Raw genomic sequence first — 21,983 nt, 5'->3', positions numbered from 1 at the left:
CCCAGGGACAACCCTAAAGCTACAGTGATTGGGAGCCACTGGTGGAGAGAGGGATCTGGTCTTGGTTATCTCCCCCTGCCCCCAGAGCAAAGACAGGGAAAGAAAGGGGCCCAGAATTACCCCCCCCCCCCAGGGATTACAACTTACATGGCCTTAAATTTTACCCTCGACTTATCCATGGGTCATATCAAGTGGTATTTTTGGGCTGGCAGCCGAGAAAGATCTCCGGGAGGTTGCCACCAATCTGGTCTTTCTTATTTGTAAGAGGCTGTGCACTGTATTCAACTCTTCCTGGAGTTGCTGCATCTCAGTCTCTCACTTCTTGGCTTCCAAACCCCTTAGGGTGAAAGCTTCCCTAATGTGCATGTCCCAATTAGTTAGCTGCCAAGCTTTTCACTTACAGCAAAGGTGGGGCCATCTGGTACCATGGTTGTTGACCATCCTTAGTTGGACTGGTGCACGAGGTGCAAGAATCAGTGAAGGCAGTTGCCCCCATCTTGTGAATCAGTTCCTCACTCTGGGAAAGAGTGCCACATCCCAGATCTCCAGCCTCAAAATTGTTATTTTTATCATTCCCTGGAGACTGCATGCTGCAACAATTCAAGATTGTACAAAGTCCTGGCTAGCTGCCATTTACTAGCTAATTGGAGTTCAGAAACACAAGTCTCAGAAAAGTCAGAATGGCAGAATTCAGAAAATTGAATTGGTTACAGCATAACAACGTTGTCAGAACTGACACATTTTCAATTACATAGCATATTAGAAGCACTTAGCAGTTTAACATTTTCACACATTCACAACCCATTCACCTTCATAACAAAACATTCCTTTTCCTAGGACTACTTTCCTGTTCATACCAACCATTCCCACAGAACTGACTCTGATGCTCACAGCTCACATCTTCTCCCCTCCACACAGTATTACAAACCATATACATTATACAGTATTATAAAGCATATATGTTGACAAGTATGGCAAGAGCTGTGATTCTGACAAGAACAAAGGAAATGTGGGCAGCCCTGTACAGAAATAGGCTTCATAATCAATTATGGGAATGTTTGCTGCTATTGGGGTAGCAGGAGAACCTCTGGTCAGAATGCATTTCCATTAGTGGTTTTCTGCATCTGGAAAAAAATGTTTAATAAAGGTGCTGTACAGACGGGCCCTATGGGGTGCCGTCGTTACGTGCGAGGGGCGGAGCTTCCAGACGCAACTTGCCCCTTGCACATGACGAGGATGTCAAAATGGCAACGCCCTGTACATACGGCCGCCGCCATTTTGACATGATGGCCGTGTAGCGTCCGCACGTCCCAGTGCCTTTGTGATGCCGCAAGTGTGCCATTGGCGCCTTGCGGCATCACAAAGGTGCCACAAGAAGAACCCGCTTTGTGTTGGTTCTTTTTGCTCCGTGATAGAAGTGTGTGGTTTGTCTGCTGCGGCTCCCTCGCGGAGCAAACCAGGGTGGTGAGAGACTGCCCTTTTTGGGCAGTCTGTGTCCCACCAAAGACACAGAAAAAAACCTCAGCAATGTATGCCAATATTAATATTAAAGAAAGAATACTTACAAAAGTTGCATTTTCCAGTAATAATGTTGTTGTATTTGTTTCTACATTCAGTTTAACAACATGTCCATGCCTGTTTTTATACACCACTTCTGTATCTGTTAATAGAAAAAATGCATTAAGGATTAACAAAGGCCCAACATTTCATGCAATAGCTTCTTAGTTAATGGACCTGTTCAGCGAGTTGGGGGAGGGGGAGAGACATCAGTGACCATCCAATACATTAAAATGTGCTTAGTTTGATGTAATGACTTCATTAGTAGCATCTAATTTTGTTGATTGTCCAGAAATAATTGCAAAATCTCTGTGCTTCTAGTTTTCTGGCCTCACTAATAGAGGTGGTACTAACCACATCACTGTAGCCACATCCTACTTTTTTGTATAAAATGAGATAATTGTCCAGTGTAAAAGCCTGACCATGTGGTTTTACCTTACAACCTTGATTTTGTCAATCGTTAACCCTTCAATATTTATTTGGCTAAACAGCTGTTAATCAAGAATGCATTCCTAGAATACAGAGCAGCAGAATACAGAGCAGAGTATTTTTGCAAGAATTTTAAGCTTTTTCAATAACCTACTGTCCTTGATTTTACCCTACAAAGGCAAATTAACATAATTCACAAAGAATGTTTGAATATATTTTTAATGATGTAAACACTGGCTACACTTACAGTTTACTTTAATCATGTCACCTAGCCATACAAAAAAATCTAGCCATAGTGGGTGGGTCATTCACTATTAAGCTCCTGGCTGGGCTTCTTGGACATTTACATGAGGCTATCCATGGAGAAGGAAAGCTGCAATCTGGACATTTGTAGCACATAGATTGTTCACCATTGTATTGTTGACTGTCTTAAAAGAATTGCACTGGTTGGCAATATGTTTCTGATGTAAATTGAAGATGGTGGCAATGACATTCAAATCCATAAATGGCTTGAAACTTCAGAACTTCTTGGAATACCTCTCCTTACATATTGCTGCCTTAGAAGAGAGGTCTACTAGAGAAAAAGAGTTCTACAGATACAATGGACTGCTAAAATGTGAAATAAATGAGTCCTACTGCAAATCAAGCCTGAACTATCTCTAGAAGCCAAAATGACTAAACTGAGACTATCATACTTTGGACATAGCATGAGAAGTTACTACTCATTAGAAAAGACAATTTCTAGTTGGCAAGGTAGATGGCAGTAGGAAAAGGGAAAGTGCCTTCCAGATGGATCAATCCAATCAAGAAGTCACATCCCTGGGTCTACAAGACCTGAGCAGGGTTGTTGATGACAAGGGCGATTTGGAGGTCTCTAATTCATATGGTTGCATAAGGTGAAGTCGACTTGATGGCACTTAACAAGTGAGAAACAGAAGATGGACTTCTCTGCTGTGGCATCCTCATTGTGTAAAGTACACCCCATGGAGGTCCAACTAGGGCTGGTTCAAAAATGGTGTTATATTAAAACCTTTGCAGCCAAATTATTCCTTTCAAAATGTACATGTATTTGTTTAAACTGTTTTAACCTTTTAAACCTGTTTTAACCTTTTTGAAATTTCAATATGCTTCTAGTCTGTTTAAATTATCTTTGGGGTGAAGCAGACAGCTGGAAAAGTGTGGCCCATGGCTGCTACAGCTGCAAACAAATCAGGTACACTGTGACTGCATGGTCTGCTCCAAAAGTGGGCTGCTACTAGAGGACCCAAGCCACACTGCCAGGAGCCTGACTATCTGAGCTCCTTTTTTGCTCTGGTCTAAAGTACTGAGGTACAGCCTTGCCATGGCTTCTGGCTGTATAGGAGACATGTCTCGTAAAAACAGCATGCCTTCGACATGGCTGGAAGCCCCTTCTTTTGGCTGATGTGTTTTGGGCCTTTGATTGTTTTAAATTTGAATTGTTTTAAACTGTTTCAATTGATCTTAAAAAATAAACATATGTGGTTTTATGCACTGGCAGGGACAGGGACTAGATGAAACTTATGGCCCTTTGCAATTTTGCAAACCTTCCCCCATGGATTACAAGACTCTATCTATTACTAAGTCTAAGTGCACACAACTAAAACAATCACATACTGTGCCTCTTTTTATCCTTGTTTCCCTTCCGTTCCCTTCCCTTTCCTTCCCTTTCCTTCCCTTCCCTTCCCTTTCTGTTTTTTTCTTATGCTATTTTTCCTGTTATGAACTCTTTTGGGCTATAGCCTGTTCTTTCTTATTTTGTAAAATGCCCTGCACACTGATGACAATTAATTATTTATTATTAATATTTTTATTTATTGATTGATGATTGATGAGGAAAAAGCAACATGGGATATACAGTCAAAGAAATAAAACTTGTATGTGAGAGTCAGGATGACTCAGCAGAAGCAATTAGAAGCCACACAGGTGTAAAAGGTAATGCAATTAGCAAGTCCTAAATGCCAAGGACAGAAGTGCAAAGTGGATAATTGAACACACCTGAGAATTGTTAAAGTAGACAAGGTTGAGATGATGAAATCATTAATTATGGGATGAAACAAGAGAACCAATGAAATGGTTGTACATGCCCACTGGGTGGAAACTGACAAGAGTGGGTGGTATCTTCCAATGACTATAATAATGGCTATGAATCCCAATGTATTTTGTGGGTAGTAGTAGTGGGGAGTTGTATTGGATAGTTTTGGAGCTGTATATAGTAGAATAAAGTAGATCTTTTATATAAGAGTACTGAGTTGTCTGGTGTCTTGGGTGAAGATACAAGAGCCAGCTGGATCCTGAAGAAGTGTGAAGACTTCTGTGGAAGCAAGAGTGAGAAGGCTTGGAGAGTTTGTCAGGGTCTTCAGCCTATTCTCTGTAACTCTGCTGCTTTAGAGCAAAGCTTTAACCACTGGCCAAAACTGGTCAGTGCCGGTGCGTAACAAGGTGGTGAGTTCGAGCCAGAGGTGAAGAGCTACAACTCCCATCATCCCTGACATTTTTCACTTAGAAATGTGGTGTTTCGAAGCTGTGAAAATGCCTGAAGAAAAAGCATTTAAGGACTTGGGTGTTCATACCCATTTCAGTACAAGCTAGAAAACTTTATTTCCTGCATTGGAAGTTAAAAAAAGCGTTTAAAGTGCTTTGAGATCCTAAAATAAAACTGTACATATAAGTGTTGGAAGTAAGTATAGTAATCATCAGTAATCACTATTAATTTCTATTAAAGTGTCAATCCAAATGAATGACACTTTTTGTAATAAGGAATACTTCCTAGACAGGATAATGAAGCATTTGATGACCACTTGAAAAAATGATAGATTTATATATTATTATTATTTTTAAAAAAATATGACTGGCAGAAAAACCATAGACAATTTTTAAATTTCATTACTTAGCTTATATGAGAGACAAAAGCCATAGCTAGTTTCCCTATCTTCCTGAGGGAAATTTATTACTTAGAGCTATTGCCACCATCAGGAGGACCATGGTGTGCTTCCGTCACATGCTGCTGTTAATGATCAGGAATTTTAAAAAAGAAAAAAAAAGTGGCATCCATTTTTCAGCAGCACAGGTATATTCAAACACTTACAATTATGTGCCAGGATACAGAAATCTATCTTTGTCTATTGCCTCTACATTCAGATGTTTTAAATCCCCAGCTCTTTCAACCCCCTTCATGAATATATTCAACTATTTTGATGTATTCTCAAATGAACATACATATACATACATGCGAACAAACCTTTCCTCCTATTCCTAACTGTAACACATTTTAAAGCAGCTGCTAAAGAAAAAAAATGGTCAAGAGAAATTCCACAATGAGGAAATTCTGGCCTAGTCCAATCAACACCAATTTCTGGAATATCTACATTTCACCTGTTTTTCATGAAAATTCATAGAGATTTTTTTATAATATGAGCTGAGAAAGTTGGTGGGGAAAACACAACACTAAACATAAAACATAATTAAATATTTAAGTCCTGTATATGTTCAAATTCATTATGTTTTAACTCTAAACACATTTTCAAAGAGCTTTTAAAAATAATCAGCCCTTTACCTAGTGATTAAAGGAATCTTTCATAACACTGGATATTCTAGCTGAGTGCCAAATAACATATTTAAAAGTAATTATGGATGCACTCTGATTTAAAAAGCCTGTTTAAGGAGTCTGTTTTAAAAATTAGCTACTGCATTATAAATATGGCTATATTGAGGTTGCTATATTCTAGTCTCTCAAATTTTGGTACCTAATTTACATATTATGAAATTTAAATGCAATTTGCATATTATACAAACTGTTATAATTGTGCATATGTTACTTGGCATTCTATTTATGCACATTCAGGATATAAAATGTTGCATTTTTTCTACCTCTGTGTTTTGGTCTTGGTACCATTTTTGTAATAACTGTTCATATAAGAGAATCGGTGTACAGTAATGATCTGTTGACTCTGAAGAAGGAGAGCAAAGTGCAGGTTTCTGTTTAGTCCTGGAGGGGACCATATGACCTTTGGCCATCACTACTGCTCATCAAACATGCTATAAGGGGCAGTTGTAGGGATTAATAGGGAGACAGGAACCATCTATAGTGGATATGCACAGAAATAACAGCATTTTGTAATTGTCATACATAGTTGCACATCCAGCGGTGTGTGGTTTTTGTTTACTATGTTTTTTATATTGTGTATGTTGTATTCATCTCCATGAGGTGTCACAATTTCTCTTTTGGGCATTGCCACCTTGACCTCTTGGGTACAGCAGCTCTCTCCCTTTTAAATGTGCTACTGTTTATATGCACAATTAGAGACTGGAAAAAGTGCCTCTTTGGTGTTGGTGTATTTATACAAACATGTGATGGCACACACTTTATGGGAAGAAGCAAAAAATTCCAGCTCCTTTTTAGTCCAGCTTTTCTCCCTGTAGCACGGCTTGAGTGCACTTTCCAGCCAGCTACAAGGTGAGCGTCATCTAAATGTCCCACCTTGAAGCTGGCCAAAAACCTGCTTATTTTAACCATCTGTTATGTCCCCCAGTTTCTTTTTCCCTCTACTGCTTCTCTTTCTGTCCTCATAATTTCTCCCTCCCTTACTTTGTCTGCATCTACACTGCAGAATTAATGTCGTATGACACCACTTTAACTGTCATGGCTCAATGTGATGGAATTCTGGGATTTGTAGTTTTTATTTTTTTAAGAATTTTATTATTATATAAATACATATACAAACATCAAACATACCCCACAAAATAAATACATAAACACTCGTTGAATCAACCTTACCCACATCTATCCCCTACCATATAACATTCATTCTAAAAATTGTCATTATTGTTTCCTGAAAAGAGAGTATCTTCCCCTAATAAAACTTAAGAAATTTCTTATTAAAGAATGCTTATCTTTGCTTTACTTCTCCTATTCCGAATAGGTCTTTTTTGTCCTTTGATTTTAATCATGTTACTTTGTTTCCCCACATTCTTATATACATATATCACAACCAATATAACTATCCATAAATGTTCTTCTTACACTTCCCTCATATCAGTTCATTCCTTCTCCTACATATTATACTCTTCCTTATCTGTTTCTATTTTCCCTCTTTGTTTTCCCTTAACTTATTTTCCCAGTAGTTATGGGATTTGTAGTTTTTAAAGATATTTCATTTTCTTGAGGCTGAAACAGACAGCCCTGAAGGGGTGGTTTGAAGTCGCTTCTTCTGAAGACAGATCGGGGCCATGGTACCCACATGCTGTGGCCCCAATCTGCCTTGCAGCTGGCTAAAAAAAGAGCTGCAAAGAGCCACTCCTTTTGGGGCTGGCAAAAAGGTGGCTTTTCCTGCCCCACACAGCTCATGGGCAGCTTCAAGCCACTTTGGCAGCATGTGACATAAATATGGTACCACTGAAGTGCCTGGAAGCCAGCCCATGTCTGAGTAGCGGCGCAACTTCCGGGCATTTTGTGGGGTGTGCAGCATCTGTACATCACACCCCCAAGGCAGCTCGAAGCAAGCTTTTCATGTTGGTCTGCTTCCCTCTCTGTCAGAGAGCTCTGCTGCAACAACTTACATAGGATGGAGCCACAACAGTTAAAGGTGTGTCAAACTGCATTAATTCTGCAGTGTAGCAGCAGCCTTTTTACATTACACTGCTACAGCTTTCATCTTCCCTTCATTTCTTCTTCCTCCTGTTTGTCATCTCAAAATGCCAAACTTCTTTTACTCTACACCTATTGCTACACCATTCATTTTCCCTTCTTTCTCTCCAGCTTGCCTCACCTTGCACCTCTGCAATGCTTCCTACCATTATATCTCTCACTGCATCTCCCATCTCTATACACACAAACCCTGCTGTGGAAGAGATAGTAGCAAGGACATTGGTGGTAGGAGAAAATACAATGGGATGAAGATAAGATAGAAAGGGGGTGGCTCTTTTCTTCCCACATCAGAAATTTGCCCATATAAAAAGGAACTCTCCCCCCCACCACCACCACCAGCTCAGTAAAATGTATAATATTGCTATGTCATGTCAAGAAAAAGAAATTCGGAATAAAAATTCCACACTCTATGGCCCTAACAGTTTTAACCTTGGTTTGTTGCTCTCCTTCACTGTGATTCTTCCCAATGGTTTCATTGTTTTCTGTGCAATCATTGTGAGGAGGTCTGAAAAACAGACATCAGCTAGACTATTCCTCCAAAGTAAAACTTTCCTCCCAAATTGTAATATTGATGCAGAAAAGAACTGGAACTGGGAGAATGTGGTTCGAGCCTATAATTATAAAGGCCAATCATAGGTGTGAGACTTGACTCATTGGCTATCACATTAAAGGTCACTGGCATCATTATCAACATCATCATCTTGCAAAACAATAGAAACGGTAACAGAATAGTGATTTCACATTTTACCCTGTAACCTGCTTTTTTTTTCTTAAATACAGTGGTGCCTCGGGTTACGAAATTAATTCGTTCCGCGGCTAATTTCGTAACCCGAATTGCCATAGGCGCTAATGGGAAAAAAAGCCGCGGCTCTGCCGCGGCTCCATTTAAACAGTGCCAGGGTTTTTTCGTAACCCGAAAAAACCTTCGTAACCCGAAACAATAAATCCCTATGGGATTTATTCGTATCCCGAAAAATTCGTAACCTGGGTAATTCGTATCCCGAGGTACCACTGTAAAAGCTTGGAATCTGGCTTGGTCCAAACAGGCACCAGGTGGTATGGCTAGAATCAGGGCAAATTAGGGCCAATGAAGGAATATGATACCTATGGGCTGTGCAGAATGAGAATCATCAGTTATAAGCTCTAGTGCTAATTCACTCTGGCTGTATGCTCTGTAAGCAGATTGCAAAATATTATAAACAGCTTTGTGGGATGAAAGATGACATTAGAATTACAACTCAGGTAGAATTCACACAGCTAATTCAAGGTATATAACTGGGAAATTTTAGCATCATGCACTGGCCTTCAATGAAATGATACATTGAAAATTAGATACAAACATGGCATAAGAAAAGAACTTCATCTTACAAAGATGAAACCAGGCTTTCTAGGATGAGGAGTGTTCTGTCTGGAACCCTGCTCAGCTAAAGATCCTATCAGGGATAAAGAATCTTTGAACAAAAGGAAGTACTTCTTAATGGAAAATATAATTTGATTTATGGTTTAAACTATGACAAACCATGAAGATGGTCACCGATTTAGGTGAATTTAAATATTATTTAATAGCCTTATATTTAAATTAATAGATATTAGAAATGATAATTAAACAGAACCTCCACATCCAGAAATATCACCAGTGTCTGGTTACTGAGGTCTTTGAGATAATCTATAGAGATTCCTATAGGGAACCATTACCATATTGCTTTAGCTGCAAATTTCCAAGAGGCATTCTGGCTGCCCACTACTAGAGATAAATTGCTGGGCTACATCAGACCTTTTGTTCTGATTTAAAAAATACTATTCATAAAAATATCAACAGTGATTTGTTTTCCAAACTAGAAAATGTAGGGTTTCTTTAGGAATGTGTGCTTTTTTTACCTGAGGGTCCATTTATTTTGTGCTGCTCAGCCTCCTTAGGTGAGCTTGAAAAGAAAAGGCAGCATGGTGACAGTATGACAAATGAGGGTCACCACCTCTAAAATTGTGTTCACTGTTAAGGATAAAAAGCAAGAGGCACAGGGCTACAGTATGCCTGTCCTCATAGGTATTTCTACTCAAAACACTTTTATTCACAATCGGAGACAATATGTCACAACATGAAGGGGAATCAATCTTTCTCATCTTTTTTATCATTTTACACAAGCAAGTCTATAGTACACAAAATAAAAAACATTATATTTTCCAAAGGGGAAATGTGGGCTAGATTATCCTCTAAGTTCCGTCAGGTCCCATGCTCTATACTGAAGAAGGAGAGCTATAGAATCAAGTAGCAACAAAAGTTTGGCTAGTTTATTTAACTGCTACAAAATTCAGAAATAATATTATGAAGTATTATAAATCTATATTATTTTGACTGAATTAATTTTAAAAATGCAAGAAATACTATTATTGAAATTCAAGATACTCTGGATGTATATCTCTACTGTTGTTCGTGTTTGTTCATTTGAATGACTGAGAGTCAAATTTTAAAATGCAACCCAAAATGAAATGGCTGGATTTTTATCATCCAAAGGTTCAAACACAACTTTAAAATGTATCAGTAAAGAAAACACAGTATCTACCTAGTTAAAAACCCCTTTTGCTATCAGCAATATCAGGTGTCTACATAAAACATGTATTTTCCTGTAAGTGGAAAGATAACATGGAAGAAGCTAGCCTAAGTTCCTTTGATACGCCATTCCAGGATCAGCCACAGAGGAGGAAGCCTTTTGTTTCAACTCAAGATCTGCCTAAAGTGAGAATAGGGCTACATGAGGGGCCTCTCCTGTAGATCACTTAGGAGCTTATTGCTTGGGCAAATAAGACAGTTTACCTCTTCCGGCTTCAGTTCTGGATCTGGGATGCTCCCGAAGGTTATCACCACTGATCTAGCTGGGATGACACTGCCCAGATGGATCCCAGGTCGAAGCCTCACTCAGCCAGCACTTTTTCGAAGTCAGGGAGTTTCCAACATCAAAAATTGGCCAATGGAACCAGACTTCAATCCGGGATGCTTCCAGGCATCAGCACTGTGGTTAGATTGGTGGCGATTTAGGTATGATAACATCTGGGGGGCATCCCAGATCCAGAAATGAAGCTGGAAGAGGTAAGACGGCTTAATTGCCCAAGTGATAAGCTCCTTAGTCTGGTAGGCTGATATAGGAGATACAGTACTTCAGATAGCTTGCGGCTAAGTCATATATTTATGTATTAGTTGCAACAAGAATTGTGCCTAGAAACAGATCAATAGTCTGTATGAAGGGTGTGCTCCCTATAACTGGCTTAACCTTCATGCACAACAATGTTTTTCTTTGTAAAATGATTTGGAGGGAGGTATTTGGCAGTTTGACCACAAAACTGATTCCAGTGTATTGAGGGTTGGGATAATAGCAATAGCAAGTACATTTCTATACCACTTATCAGTGCACTTAGCACTCTCCAAGCGGTTTACAAATTGTAAGCTAATTGCCCCCAACAATCCGGGTCCTCATTTTAGCAACCTCGGAAGTATGCAAGCCTGAGTCAAGCTTGAGCACCTTGTCTAGGATTGAACTCGCAAACTTATGGTTTGTGAGTGAGTGGCTGCAGTACAGGCATTTAACCACTGCACCACTAGGGCACTAGTTTGTATCTAGTGTTAGGGTTTCATGTAAATGTTTATCTCCTCATGTTTGAGGAGATAAACATTTAAATATGTCACTTCTACACCTATTATTATTATTATTATTATTATTATTATTATTATTATTATTATTATTTCTATCCCGCCTCTCCCTGCAGATTGAGGCAGGTTACAAAGAGAAACAAAAATAACAGTAAAATACATTATATATTTAAAATTCAGCACAATCCCTTATCCCCCACCTCCCTCCCTATCCTAAAAGACATAAAAAATAAAACAACATGATATAAAATACTGATTAAGATTAATTACAAATCAAGTACTTGAGGAGAGCCATCTTTCGAGGGATTGACAGCAGCTATCAGTAATTAGTGGAAGGGGGGATAATCTAGAAAGGCCTGCTGGAAGAGATTTGTCTTGACAGCCTTTTTAAAGGCTTCAAGAGTGGAAATCTGATGGATCTCCTCCGACATGTCATTACATAGCCCAGGAGCGGCAGATGAGATGGCCCTTCCTAAGTGCAGTAGATTCTTCCCAGAGGATCTGAGTGTGTGGGGTGGATTGTATGGAAGGAGGCACTTCCACAAGTCATCTGGACCCAAGACATGTAGGGCTTTAGTTTTCCCCCTCTCCCCCTCAAAAAAAATGATAATAATTGGACATTTTCTCCCAGAACACTTTGTGTCCAAACCAGGTAATATCTACAACTGGAACAAAAATTCTAACTATATTTCTTTAAATACAGTTCCACCTACCCCTTAACCTATTCTATCCTTTTTTCATGTTATGGAACCTAATAGCCCAAATTGGACAAGACTGAAAAATATGTACAAACTTACACAATGGTTGCATATCACTTCAAAAATCCCTGAAAATGGTGATCATCAGTGCCTACCATCCAATTCACTGTAGTCTAAATGGTATTTATTTGTACTTATGAAGCAAAAAAGAATACTCGGCAAGACACTGTATCATCTCTTGTGTTGGATACTCTTGTGCTGTCCTTCCTGCCTTCTTTTACAAATGCTGTCAGAATTATTCTCAACAATTATGTTGTTTTATACCAGGTTAATAATAAAAACATTGTTTTATACCAATTAAATAATATCAAAGCTAAGACAAATAACTACAGCGTACAAATGACGTTGGAAGGACAGAGCCTGGTATTTGGATAAATTGGGGATAATCAGAATGCTTTCAGATTAATTACTTTGCATGGTCCATTAAGCACATCCAGACTTACATAAACCTGTGGAGGACATGGCCTTTACAGATCATTATAACAGAGGCTTAAAGTAAGCCCTGTGACAGTTTTCCCAATAAGATTTTTTTTGTGTGTGAACACTAAGTAAAACACATGTTAATTTAAATCCAAGGCATATACTCTATCATTATGATACTGCTATACATATATTATTTCTTTTCTGTAACATTCTTAATTTGATATTGGAAGGCAAGGATAATCAATAGACTTGTCAGTTCTCACTATGCAAAATACGAAAAAAATAGCATAGATAGAATTACATTCAATTACAAAAAAAGACTGTATTAATTAAAGAACATATTTTCTCCAGCTAATTATTTGCTAATTAAACAACTAGCCCTAAAATTGACCCTAATTAATAAAGCAGTAATTTAGGAAATGATCTGACATTTGGGTTCCTTTGGCTGAGGGACCACAAGAGTTTGAAAAAGTGCTGTAAAAGGAGAATGCAATTCAGAGACATAGGGCCAAAGCAGACAGCCTGGAAGGAGTGGCATTTAGCCATTCCAGCCCTGATTGGGCCAGGACCATAGTGAGTCCACACTCTATTCTCGAAGCTTGTCACTGCCATGGTCCCAAGCCACCAGTCAGTAGGAACAGATTAAATCCGCTCCTAAAAGGCTATCTCTTGCCAACTTGGCGTGGCCTTGACACGGCTTCCAGCCACTTTGGGGACATACGTCATCTAAATTACACACCTCAAAGTGGCCAGAAGTTGCTTTATTTGGCTCGTCTATTTCATTCCAAAGATGGAGCACCCTTGAGCCTAACTGTGGGAAAGAAGTTGCAATATAAACTTTCATAGTCTTTGTTTATTTCCTCAGAAGAATGGATTGAACTAGTGCCTGAGAGAGAGAAAGGGAGAGATAGAAACATCACCCATGGAAAACATTCTAGGGGCTGCAAGCTATTGGTTGGTAAGGTCAGAACTAGAAATGGAGAGAATATTTGCTGTTCATAGTTTTTTGTGGGGTTTTGGGCTATGAGGCCATGTTCTAGAAGAGTTTTTTCCTGATATTTCACCAGCAGCTGTGGCTTCTTCAGAGAATACTGACATGGAAGAGAGTGGGATATATACACTGTTGGTTCAGAGGAACCGATTTGCATTTTAATCTGTGTATTGTTCTGTTGTTGAATGACAATGTTAGATTACCGCCGAATCGCCAGCTGCCATCAGCCCGGGTCCCAGCCGGGTCCAAGCCATGCTACCCCACCACTTTTTAGAAGTCAGAAACCTTACCAACTTCTAATAAGTGCTGGCAGAGCACGGCTCGGATGCAGCTGATGGCAGCCAGCAGTTTGGTGGTGATTTAGTGTGTGATAATTTCTGACTTCATCCCGCCTCCCGACTGCAGCCTAGGAGGCTGGAGCAGATATAAAATGCCAAGTGATAAGCTCCTATGATAAGTTAAATCAGTTACATTAGAAAACATACATACACACACTGCAACACTCAATAATCTGAATGGGGGGAAATCCTGTCTTATTCCCATCTCCAGCACTCTAGTGACTATGAACAGCTTCAGCTCTAATGTTTTATTCAAACAGAGACATTTCTTGCCATTCCTTAGCTCCCTTAGAAACCAATAGAAATTTTGACTAGCAGCAGCAGGAGTTGGTTATCATCATTCAAGAAGAGCAATAAAAGAGGTAAGAGTTGAACTCCACCAAGATGATGAAATATCTCCACAAGTGAACTATGCTATTAAATCATCAAGAGGATATTAAGGTCTGTCAGAAGCTATTTTGACTGGCATGATATTGCTTCAGTTCCTGGTGTACTAGAGGTCTTTCCCAGTCACAAGAAGACTTCTGACTTTCTTTATCATCTAAAGAAAGAGGCAACTGGAAAATAATATTAAAAAAGTTGTTCTAAGGCAAACCTTCATCTTGTTCCCTAAATTCACTGCAATGTTATTATTCTTACCACTCTCCCTTAACAAATACTTTACAGTGGAATGAGGGGATCTGGGGATAATCAGACTAGAATAAAACTGAAGATGCACTGCAACTCTCCAGAAGTAGCAGAGGTTGCAGTCCACACTGGTTTGATGCAAGCCTATGTTAAATCCCCTTTCTCCACCAGGGAGAGGATGGAATCATATATTCTTGTTCCTATTTTTAATGAGGTCCTGAAAGTGGGCATCTTCTAATGGGACTCTACAGCCAACTGGCCATATTCAAAACAAACCAGGACAATTTGAACCAGGTCCAGACTGTCCCAATTTGGTTCTGAAGCACAGTTAATCCAATCCAGAAATTTGGACATCAAAAATAGGTTGGCATTTTCCCACTAATCATATTAGGAAAACACCAATATAATATGATCTAGAGATGGAGCAACTTTATCGCACACATTATTTTCCTTGTTATAGGAACAGGAAGAGGACTCTTGGGGCTGCTCGTGACCGGGAAAAAACGGATTTTACTGCACAGTGAATCGTCCACAAAATGGCCCCGTTCCGTCCCCCAGTACTAAACCGTCCCCATTCATTGCTGAGGGGCGCCATTTTGCTTGTTTGGAAAATTTCCAACCCGATCATTTAATGCTCCTCAGCACTGAATGGGGCCAGCTGGGCACCGGGGGATCGAATAGGACCATTTTGTGGACAATTGGCTGTGCAGTAAAATCCATTTTTTCCCATTTGCGCACAGCTCCAAGAGTCCCCTTCCCGTTCCCATAACGGGGAAAATAATGTGTGCGATAAGGTCTGAGGAGGCAAGCTGGGTTTTGCTCATGGATAATTCTGAAATGTATTCAGGGAGAAGTATCTCACTTAAGTTATGTAGTCTGTTTTGCTAACTTTAGCTATTACTGACAGATTATCAAAAGAGCTATGGTAAAGGTTTAGACAACAGCTGTTGGCTGAATTTGGTTTCTCTGAGGTTGCATCTACACTGAAGAATTGCTACAGTTTGACACTGCTTTAACTGCCATGGCCCAATATATGGAATTCTGGGATTTGTAGTTTTGTGATCTATTTAGCTTTCTCTATCTGAGTTCTGATGCCACAGAAAACTACAAATCCCATTATCCAAAAGAAGACCAATAAAACACTCCCCTGAAGCTACTGGTCATCCTACTTGGCAGGATCAATGTACTCTTTTGTCTTGATGATATCTCCAAATTTGATGCAAATGTATGAAAGTCCCCAAATGGTATAGATCTCTTCGTTTCCCACTGCATGTTGATAGAAGGACCAAGGATTCAGATTTCGCAGTCTTCTTTCAGATTTAAGTCTGAGTGTTGTGAATCAGATCTGAATAAACATGGGCTGTACTAGGGCTAGATCTGAATTGCTGAACTGTGTGTTAAACCAAATTAGGAGAATTTGACACAGCCCATTTCTAAATTTCTCAATATACAGATTTTAGAAAGGGCAATATAATTTTATGCCAGCCCTGAACAGATGTATACATTAATAACATTTGTTTACAGTGTTATCAACTTCTAGGCAAATAAAAACAATAATTAGTGTGAGAGAGAGAGAGAGATACTGGTAGAATCCTTCCCACTATTTCAGAGACTAACATTGCCAATTTATGGGCTAAAACCTTTCAAACATCAAGATAACTACTATATATGTTTGTTTCAGATAGATTAACTTCAACATGTAGGCAAAAAGCTAGAAACCATAAAATACAATGCAGACTTGTCTTTGTTCTTGATATTTTCCCCCAATTGATGCATATATAGCAAATACAACAGCATCGATATTGGGATACCTTTATGTTTCTTCTAGTATGTTTCATCTTAACACACTAGACATTACGGATGTGCTTCTTAAATTATTCATTCCCACTGGGAAGAATGAGTAATTTAAACGTGTTTCTCCTTGCTGCTGGAATGTCTTCAAAAACTGAGTAGTTTTCAACATTCTCACATAGAGGAGAAAATCTGCCTCCTCTACTCAGCTTTTTCCTGCCCTCTGGAGGGTCAGAGCAGGTGCGGGGGAGCAAGAAGCATTGCATGTGGATGGCCATCATAATCAATGATGGACAGATCTTGGTGACCTATATCCCCTTTCCCTCCCCCTCACATGTCCATTTAGAAGACAGGAGAAGACAGAGGGAGCCAAGTGAGGATTGCATATCCTAGCCAGCACATGATGATGCAGGCACCCTTCAAGACCTGTAGGAGTTCAGCAGAGGTCCTGCTGGAGGATGCCACTGCAGTGCACAGGCTATACTGGCAGTGATCTTCCTTGCTACTCTACACCACCTTCTTCTAGCCACTACTCTACATAGCCCAATTCCAGTCCTTACCATGCAGATGGCACAGTAAAGAGTGGATCTGAGCTGAGGTGGGCAAGAATGTAGTCCTTAAGTCTATTTGAGTTCTAGGGGAAAATAGAGAAGGGGGCTTGAGGCAGATTCTCATTGTTGAGGTTTGTCTACATTCAAGAAGACCCCCGTCACTCTTTTTATAAGTCTTTGAATGTTCCATCCTTACTAGACACTTATACTGTACTTCTTGCAATAGAATTCCACACCACTTCTTGATTAACATGGACATTTTTGTTGAGTTCCATGGTAAAATTCTACTGGTAGAAACCAAAGTAGAGCAATGTGTTCTCCACATCTCTAATTATCAAGCAAGGTATCTAAAAGATAGCAGGTGTCTCTGTGTGACTTATGAACAAAACATTTTCATTATATGAGGCTCATTAGTCCACAGAAATTAGCAAAGAAGCAGAATGAAAGTTTATAAATGACATTATGAATTCATTTCATGTTTATACATTCTTATTAAACTAAAATATGTCATTTCCCCCCAATGGAATAATACAGAGCTGGTAGCTATTGGAAGAATAAGAACTGGCAGGAGGGCAGGAAGAGTTCAGTAGAGCTGGGAAGCAGAGACCATTCCAACTGAATGATGGGGAACATGGTGTAGAATAATGAAGAGGAATGTTATTATATATGTGTGGCATCTCTATCAGATTAATATAGCTCATGAAATCACCCATTCAATTTCTTATCCCCAGAGTAAGAGGATTTTTTGGGGGGTGGGGGGAATGTCGGAAGAGACATGTAAATATTTTTTGTGGGTTCTGTGGCCATGTTCTAGAAGATTCTAGGTTAAGAGGAGTGATTTACATGTTAACAGGAAAGAAGGAACCCTTAAAGTAAACAAAGTTTGGCTACTAGTAGTTAAAAACACCAAAATAAAGACCCAGCAAAATGCAAATGAAAACCACCCAGGATCAGGGTTTTTCCCAGCAGACAATGGATTGCTAATTAAATAGACACAAATCCTCCTTGCATATCCTCCCACCCTGAGGCCTTGCCATTCAACAACATAACAATACACAGGTTCACATGTAAATCACTTCTCCCAACCTAGAGTCACACAGTATATATATATACCCTACTCACTTCCATGCCAGTATTTTCTGAAGATGCCAGCCACAAATGCTAGCAAAATATCAGGAATAAACTCTTCTAGAATATGGCTACATAGCCCCAAAAACCCACAAAAAACTATGGATGCCAGCCATGACTTCACATTAGAGAGCCTTATGAAGTTTTTTTAAAAATGTCTATCCATCCCCTTTCCTTCTGGTCCTCTATCTAGTTGGAAAGGTTTTTTTTTTTTTTAGAAGTATCAGCACTCAGAGAATGATGAAGAAGAGCTGGACAAACAGACCTTTAGTGTTAGGTTGGCAGCACTGTATCTTCAGTAATCAATACAATAAAGCTTGAACTGAAAATCTATGGCATTCTGCTCTAGCCAGTCCTACTGTTTGCACCTGCATACAATAGCCAAGTAAAATGTATTTGCCTTCAGAATCACTTATTGAGTATGTATGAAGAACGAAATATAAAGAAAAGAAAAGCCTGCCTTACTAGGTAGCCTCAGCATGCGTTAAAAATGCCCCCTCCGCCTCCTCACCGGACCACCGCTGCCAGAGCCGCGTTCTGCCGGGTGGCCTCCTCCCGGGGTGTTGGAGGTGCGCATCTGCGCACCGCCCCGGGAGTGCCACCCACGGACTGCAAAGGGGACCGCTGCGGGACTCTAACAGCTGGCCTTGGCGTTTTGCGGCAGCTGGAGAGAGGGCTCTTTAAGGGACATCTGGGGGGAAGGCAAGGAGGAGACTCACCAGGTGAGAGCGGTGAGCATAAAGCCGGGCGACCGGACCTTCCTGGCACGCCCCCTCCGCCTCCTCACCGGACCACCACTGCCAGAGCCGTGTTCTGCCAGGCGGCCTCCTCCCAGGGTGTCGGAGGTGCGCATCTGCGCACCGCCCCGGGAGTGCCGCCCATGGACTGCAAAGGGGACCGCTGCGGGACTCTGCAGCGCTACCACCGCGCAGCTGCGCAGTTGCGCAGCTTTTATCGGGCTTAGGGAGGTTGTGGGTTAGCCATAGAGCAGAGGATGCCTGAGGTGGCTAACCTCTGCTCTTCTAATCGCGGGAGAAGGGTGGGGGGAGGTTATGGACATGGGGGATGCATGGGCTGGGGAGGAAGGGGATAACATCATCACGAGCGGAGCTCCCATTGAGGTAGTGTGGGGCAGGGGGAGGTATGGCGGTGGGAGAAGGGACTTGCGTTCCAGGGGAAGGCGAGATAGATGCATCATATCTATCTCCCCTTCCTGTCCCCCTCCCAACCTAAGGGACCTGAGGGTCACTCCAACCGTGCCACAAACCCTGTCGCTACTCCTGTGCAATGCCAGATCGATTAACAACAAGTCCCACATCCTCCATGATTTGCTGGAGGATCATAACTGCGATCTGGCTTGCATTACCGAGACCTGGCTTGGGCCTGAAGGAGACGCTGTGTGGGCTCAGGCCCTGCCTGCTGGGTTCTCGGTGAAGGACCAGCCCAGGTTAGGTGGGCGGGGGGGGTGTGGCCTTGATACATAAGAACACCTTGTCCCTCACCAGGAACCACATCCGACAGACATCCTATATCGAGTGTATTTACCTGACCCTAAAGGCGAGGGACAGTCTAGGGATTCTGTTGGTGTATCGGCCACCCCGTGCGCTAACGGACTCCCTTAACGAGCTGACACAGCTGGTCGCTGAACTGATGCTGGAGACGCCCAGGCTACTTGTCCTGGGTGACTTCAACATCTCCCTCACGGCCAGCTATGTTCCACCCGGTGCGGCTCGGGAATTCATGGATACCATGGTGGCCATGGGCCTGTCCCAGCTGATTGTGGGTCCTACGCATTGTGCGGGTAATACTCTTGATTTGGTCTTCTGTTCGGATGCGGAAAATCCGTGGGCGGAAATAACCAACATTTCCCCCCTGTCATGGACGGATCATTTCCTGGTGGAGGGAAAAATCAAGGTCTCTACCCAGATCCCCCCTGGGGGTGGTGGACCTGTTAGGATGGTCCACCCTCGAACGCTGATGGAACCCAAAAGGTTCCAGGAAGCTTTAGAGGGGTACATGGTTGGAAGTGACGGCGACTCTGTTGATGCCCTGACTGGTATTTGGAATACTGGTCTCTCTAGGGCTATACACAGTATCGCTCCCAAGCGCCCTCTCAGACCCGCTTCCAAGCGTAAGCCCTGGTATACGGAAGATCTCCAGGCAAGGAAGCGGGAACTGCGACAGCTAGAGTGCTGTTGGCGGAAACACCTTCGCTTAGACGACAAGGCTTTCCTAGACCAACTGTTAGAGGACTACGGAGAGGCGATACAAGCAGCTAAGAACTCGTTCTATGGTGCTCGTGTCGCGTCCGCGGAGTCGCGTCCAGCAGAGTTGTTCAGGGTGGTCAGGAAGCTAACTCAGCTCCCTCCTGCCCCGAACCAGATCCTTGAATCTTCTAAGGCCTGCTGCGACCAATTTAATAACTTCTTCGCGGATAAAACCTCTCGGATAAGCGAAGGTCTTAACGCCGACATTCAAGCAGAACCTAGGGTAGAGGCGTCCAGAGCCTCCGTGGACTCCATTAAACTGGATCGGTTTGAGTTGGTAAGTACCGATGATGTGGACAAGATCCTCGGAAGTGTTCGGAAGACAACTCTCTCGATCCCTTTCCCTCATGGCTAGCGGCCCAGGGGGGACCGGCGGTAACTTTATTGTTATGCCGGATTATTAACACATCCTTGAGGGAAGGGCAATTTCCATCTGAACTAAAATTGGCCATTGTAAAACCTTTACTAAAAAAGCCCTCCCTCGACCCCCTGCTACATAACAATTATCGGCCAGTCTCGCTGCTGCCATTTTTGGGGAAGGTGATCGAGAGGGCGGTTGCAATCCAGCTTCAGGCGGTCTTGGATGAAACGGATTATCTAGACCCATTTCAATCTGGCTTCTGGGCGGGTTACGGGGTTGAGACGGCCATGGTCGCCTTGGTCGATGATCTCCGTCTGGGCATCGACAGGGGAAGCGTGTCCCTGTTGGTGCTCTTGGACATCTCAGCGGCTTTCGATACCATAGACCATGGTATCCTTCTGGGGCGCCTGGCAGAGGTGTTAATCGGGGGCACTGCGCTCCAGTGGTTCCGGTCCTACCTCTCTGGGAGGTCCCAGATGGTGCAGCTGGGAGACGTGTGCTCCGATGAGAGGGCCCTTAAAACTGGGGTCCCTCAAGGAGCCATTCTGTCTCCCATGCTATTTAACATTTACATGAAACCGCTGGGAGAGATCATCTGGAGACATGGGGCGCGGGGTTATCAGTATGCTGATGACACCCAAATAATTTTCTCTATGTCTCCGACTGATGCAGTGACTGAGGATGGCGTCTGTCCTCTCGTGGCCTGTCTGGAGTCAGTAATGGGCTGGATGAGGGAAAACCGACTCAAATTGAATCCAGAGAAAACGGAGGTACTTGTGATAGGTTCCCCTGGTCCAGGAATGGCGGTAGTTCCACCTGTCCTGAACGGGGTCACGCTTCCTGTGAAGGACTCTGTGCGCAGTCTGGGGGTGCTTCTTGACTCGTCGCTTCACCTGACTGCTCAGGTGAATGCGACGGTCAAGAACACCTGTTATCAGCTTCGGCTTATTCGCCAGCTGCTCCCATACCTGGCCCAGGGGGACCTTGAAACGGTAGTGCACGCTCTGGTAACCTCGAGATTGGATTTCTGCTACGCTCTCTACATGGGGCAACCCTTATACCAAACCCGGAAGCTACAAATGGTACAGAATATGGCAGCCAGGCTGGTCACTGGTACTTCCAGGGCCAGCCATATTACACCGGTGCTCAAAGACCTGCATTGGCTGCCTATTCGCTTCCGGGCACAATATAAGGTGTTGGTGATGACCTATAAAGCCCTAAATGGCTTTGGCCCAGGATACCTAAAAGACTGCCTCTCCCCGTACATTCCGTCCCGCACCCTCAGAACATCTGGGCAGCAACTACTTAGGGTGCCAGGGGCTAGGCTGACCTCTACTACGAGGAAGACATTTTCCATCGCCGCCCCGGCCCTTTGGAACACGTTGCCCACAGAGCTCCGCTCAGCCACCTCCCTGGCCCAATTTAGAAAGGATCTAAAAACCTTTCTATTTCAG

The 21,983-nt window shown here is 42.1% G+C and overlaps 1 protein-coding gene across 1 annotated transcript in view; it reads right to left on the bottom strand.

The window, feature by feature from the left end:
* The window catches only part of DPP10 (dipeptidyl peptidase like 10), a 285,461-nt gene that overhangs the window by 208,616 nt on the left and 54,862 nt on the right, over nucleotides 1-21,983 (bottom strand). The window contains exon 3 of the mRNA XM_042458561.1: nucleotides 1,566-1,660. Coding sequence (XP_042314495.1) covers nucleotides 1,566-1,660 — 95 coding nt within the window. The remainder of the gene's footprint in view (nucleotides 1-1,565; nucleotides 1,661-21,983) is intronic.

This window comes from Sceloporus undulatus, chromosome 1 (assembly GCF_019175285.1).
Source record: "Sceloporus undulatus isolate JIND9_A2432 ecotype Alabama chromosome 1, SceUnd_v1.1, whole genome shotgun sequence".
In the NCBI taxonomy this organism is placed as follows: domain Eukaryota; kingdom Metazoa; phylum Chordata; class Lepidosauria; order Squamata; family Phrynosomatidae; genus Sceloporus; species Sceloporus undulatus.
This window is presented reverse-complemented; position numbering and strand designations above follow the sequence as displayed.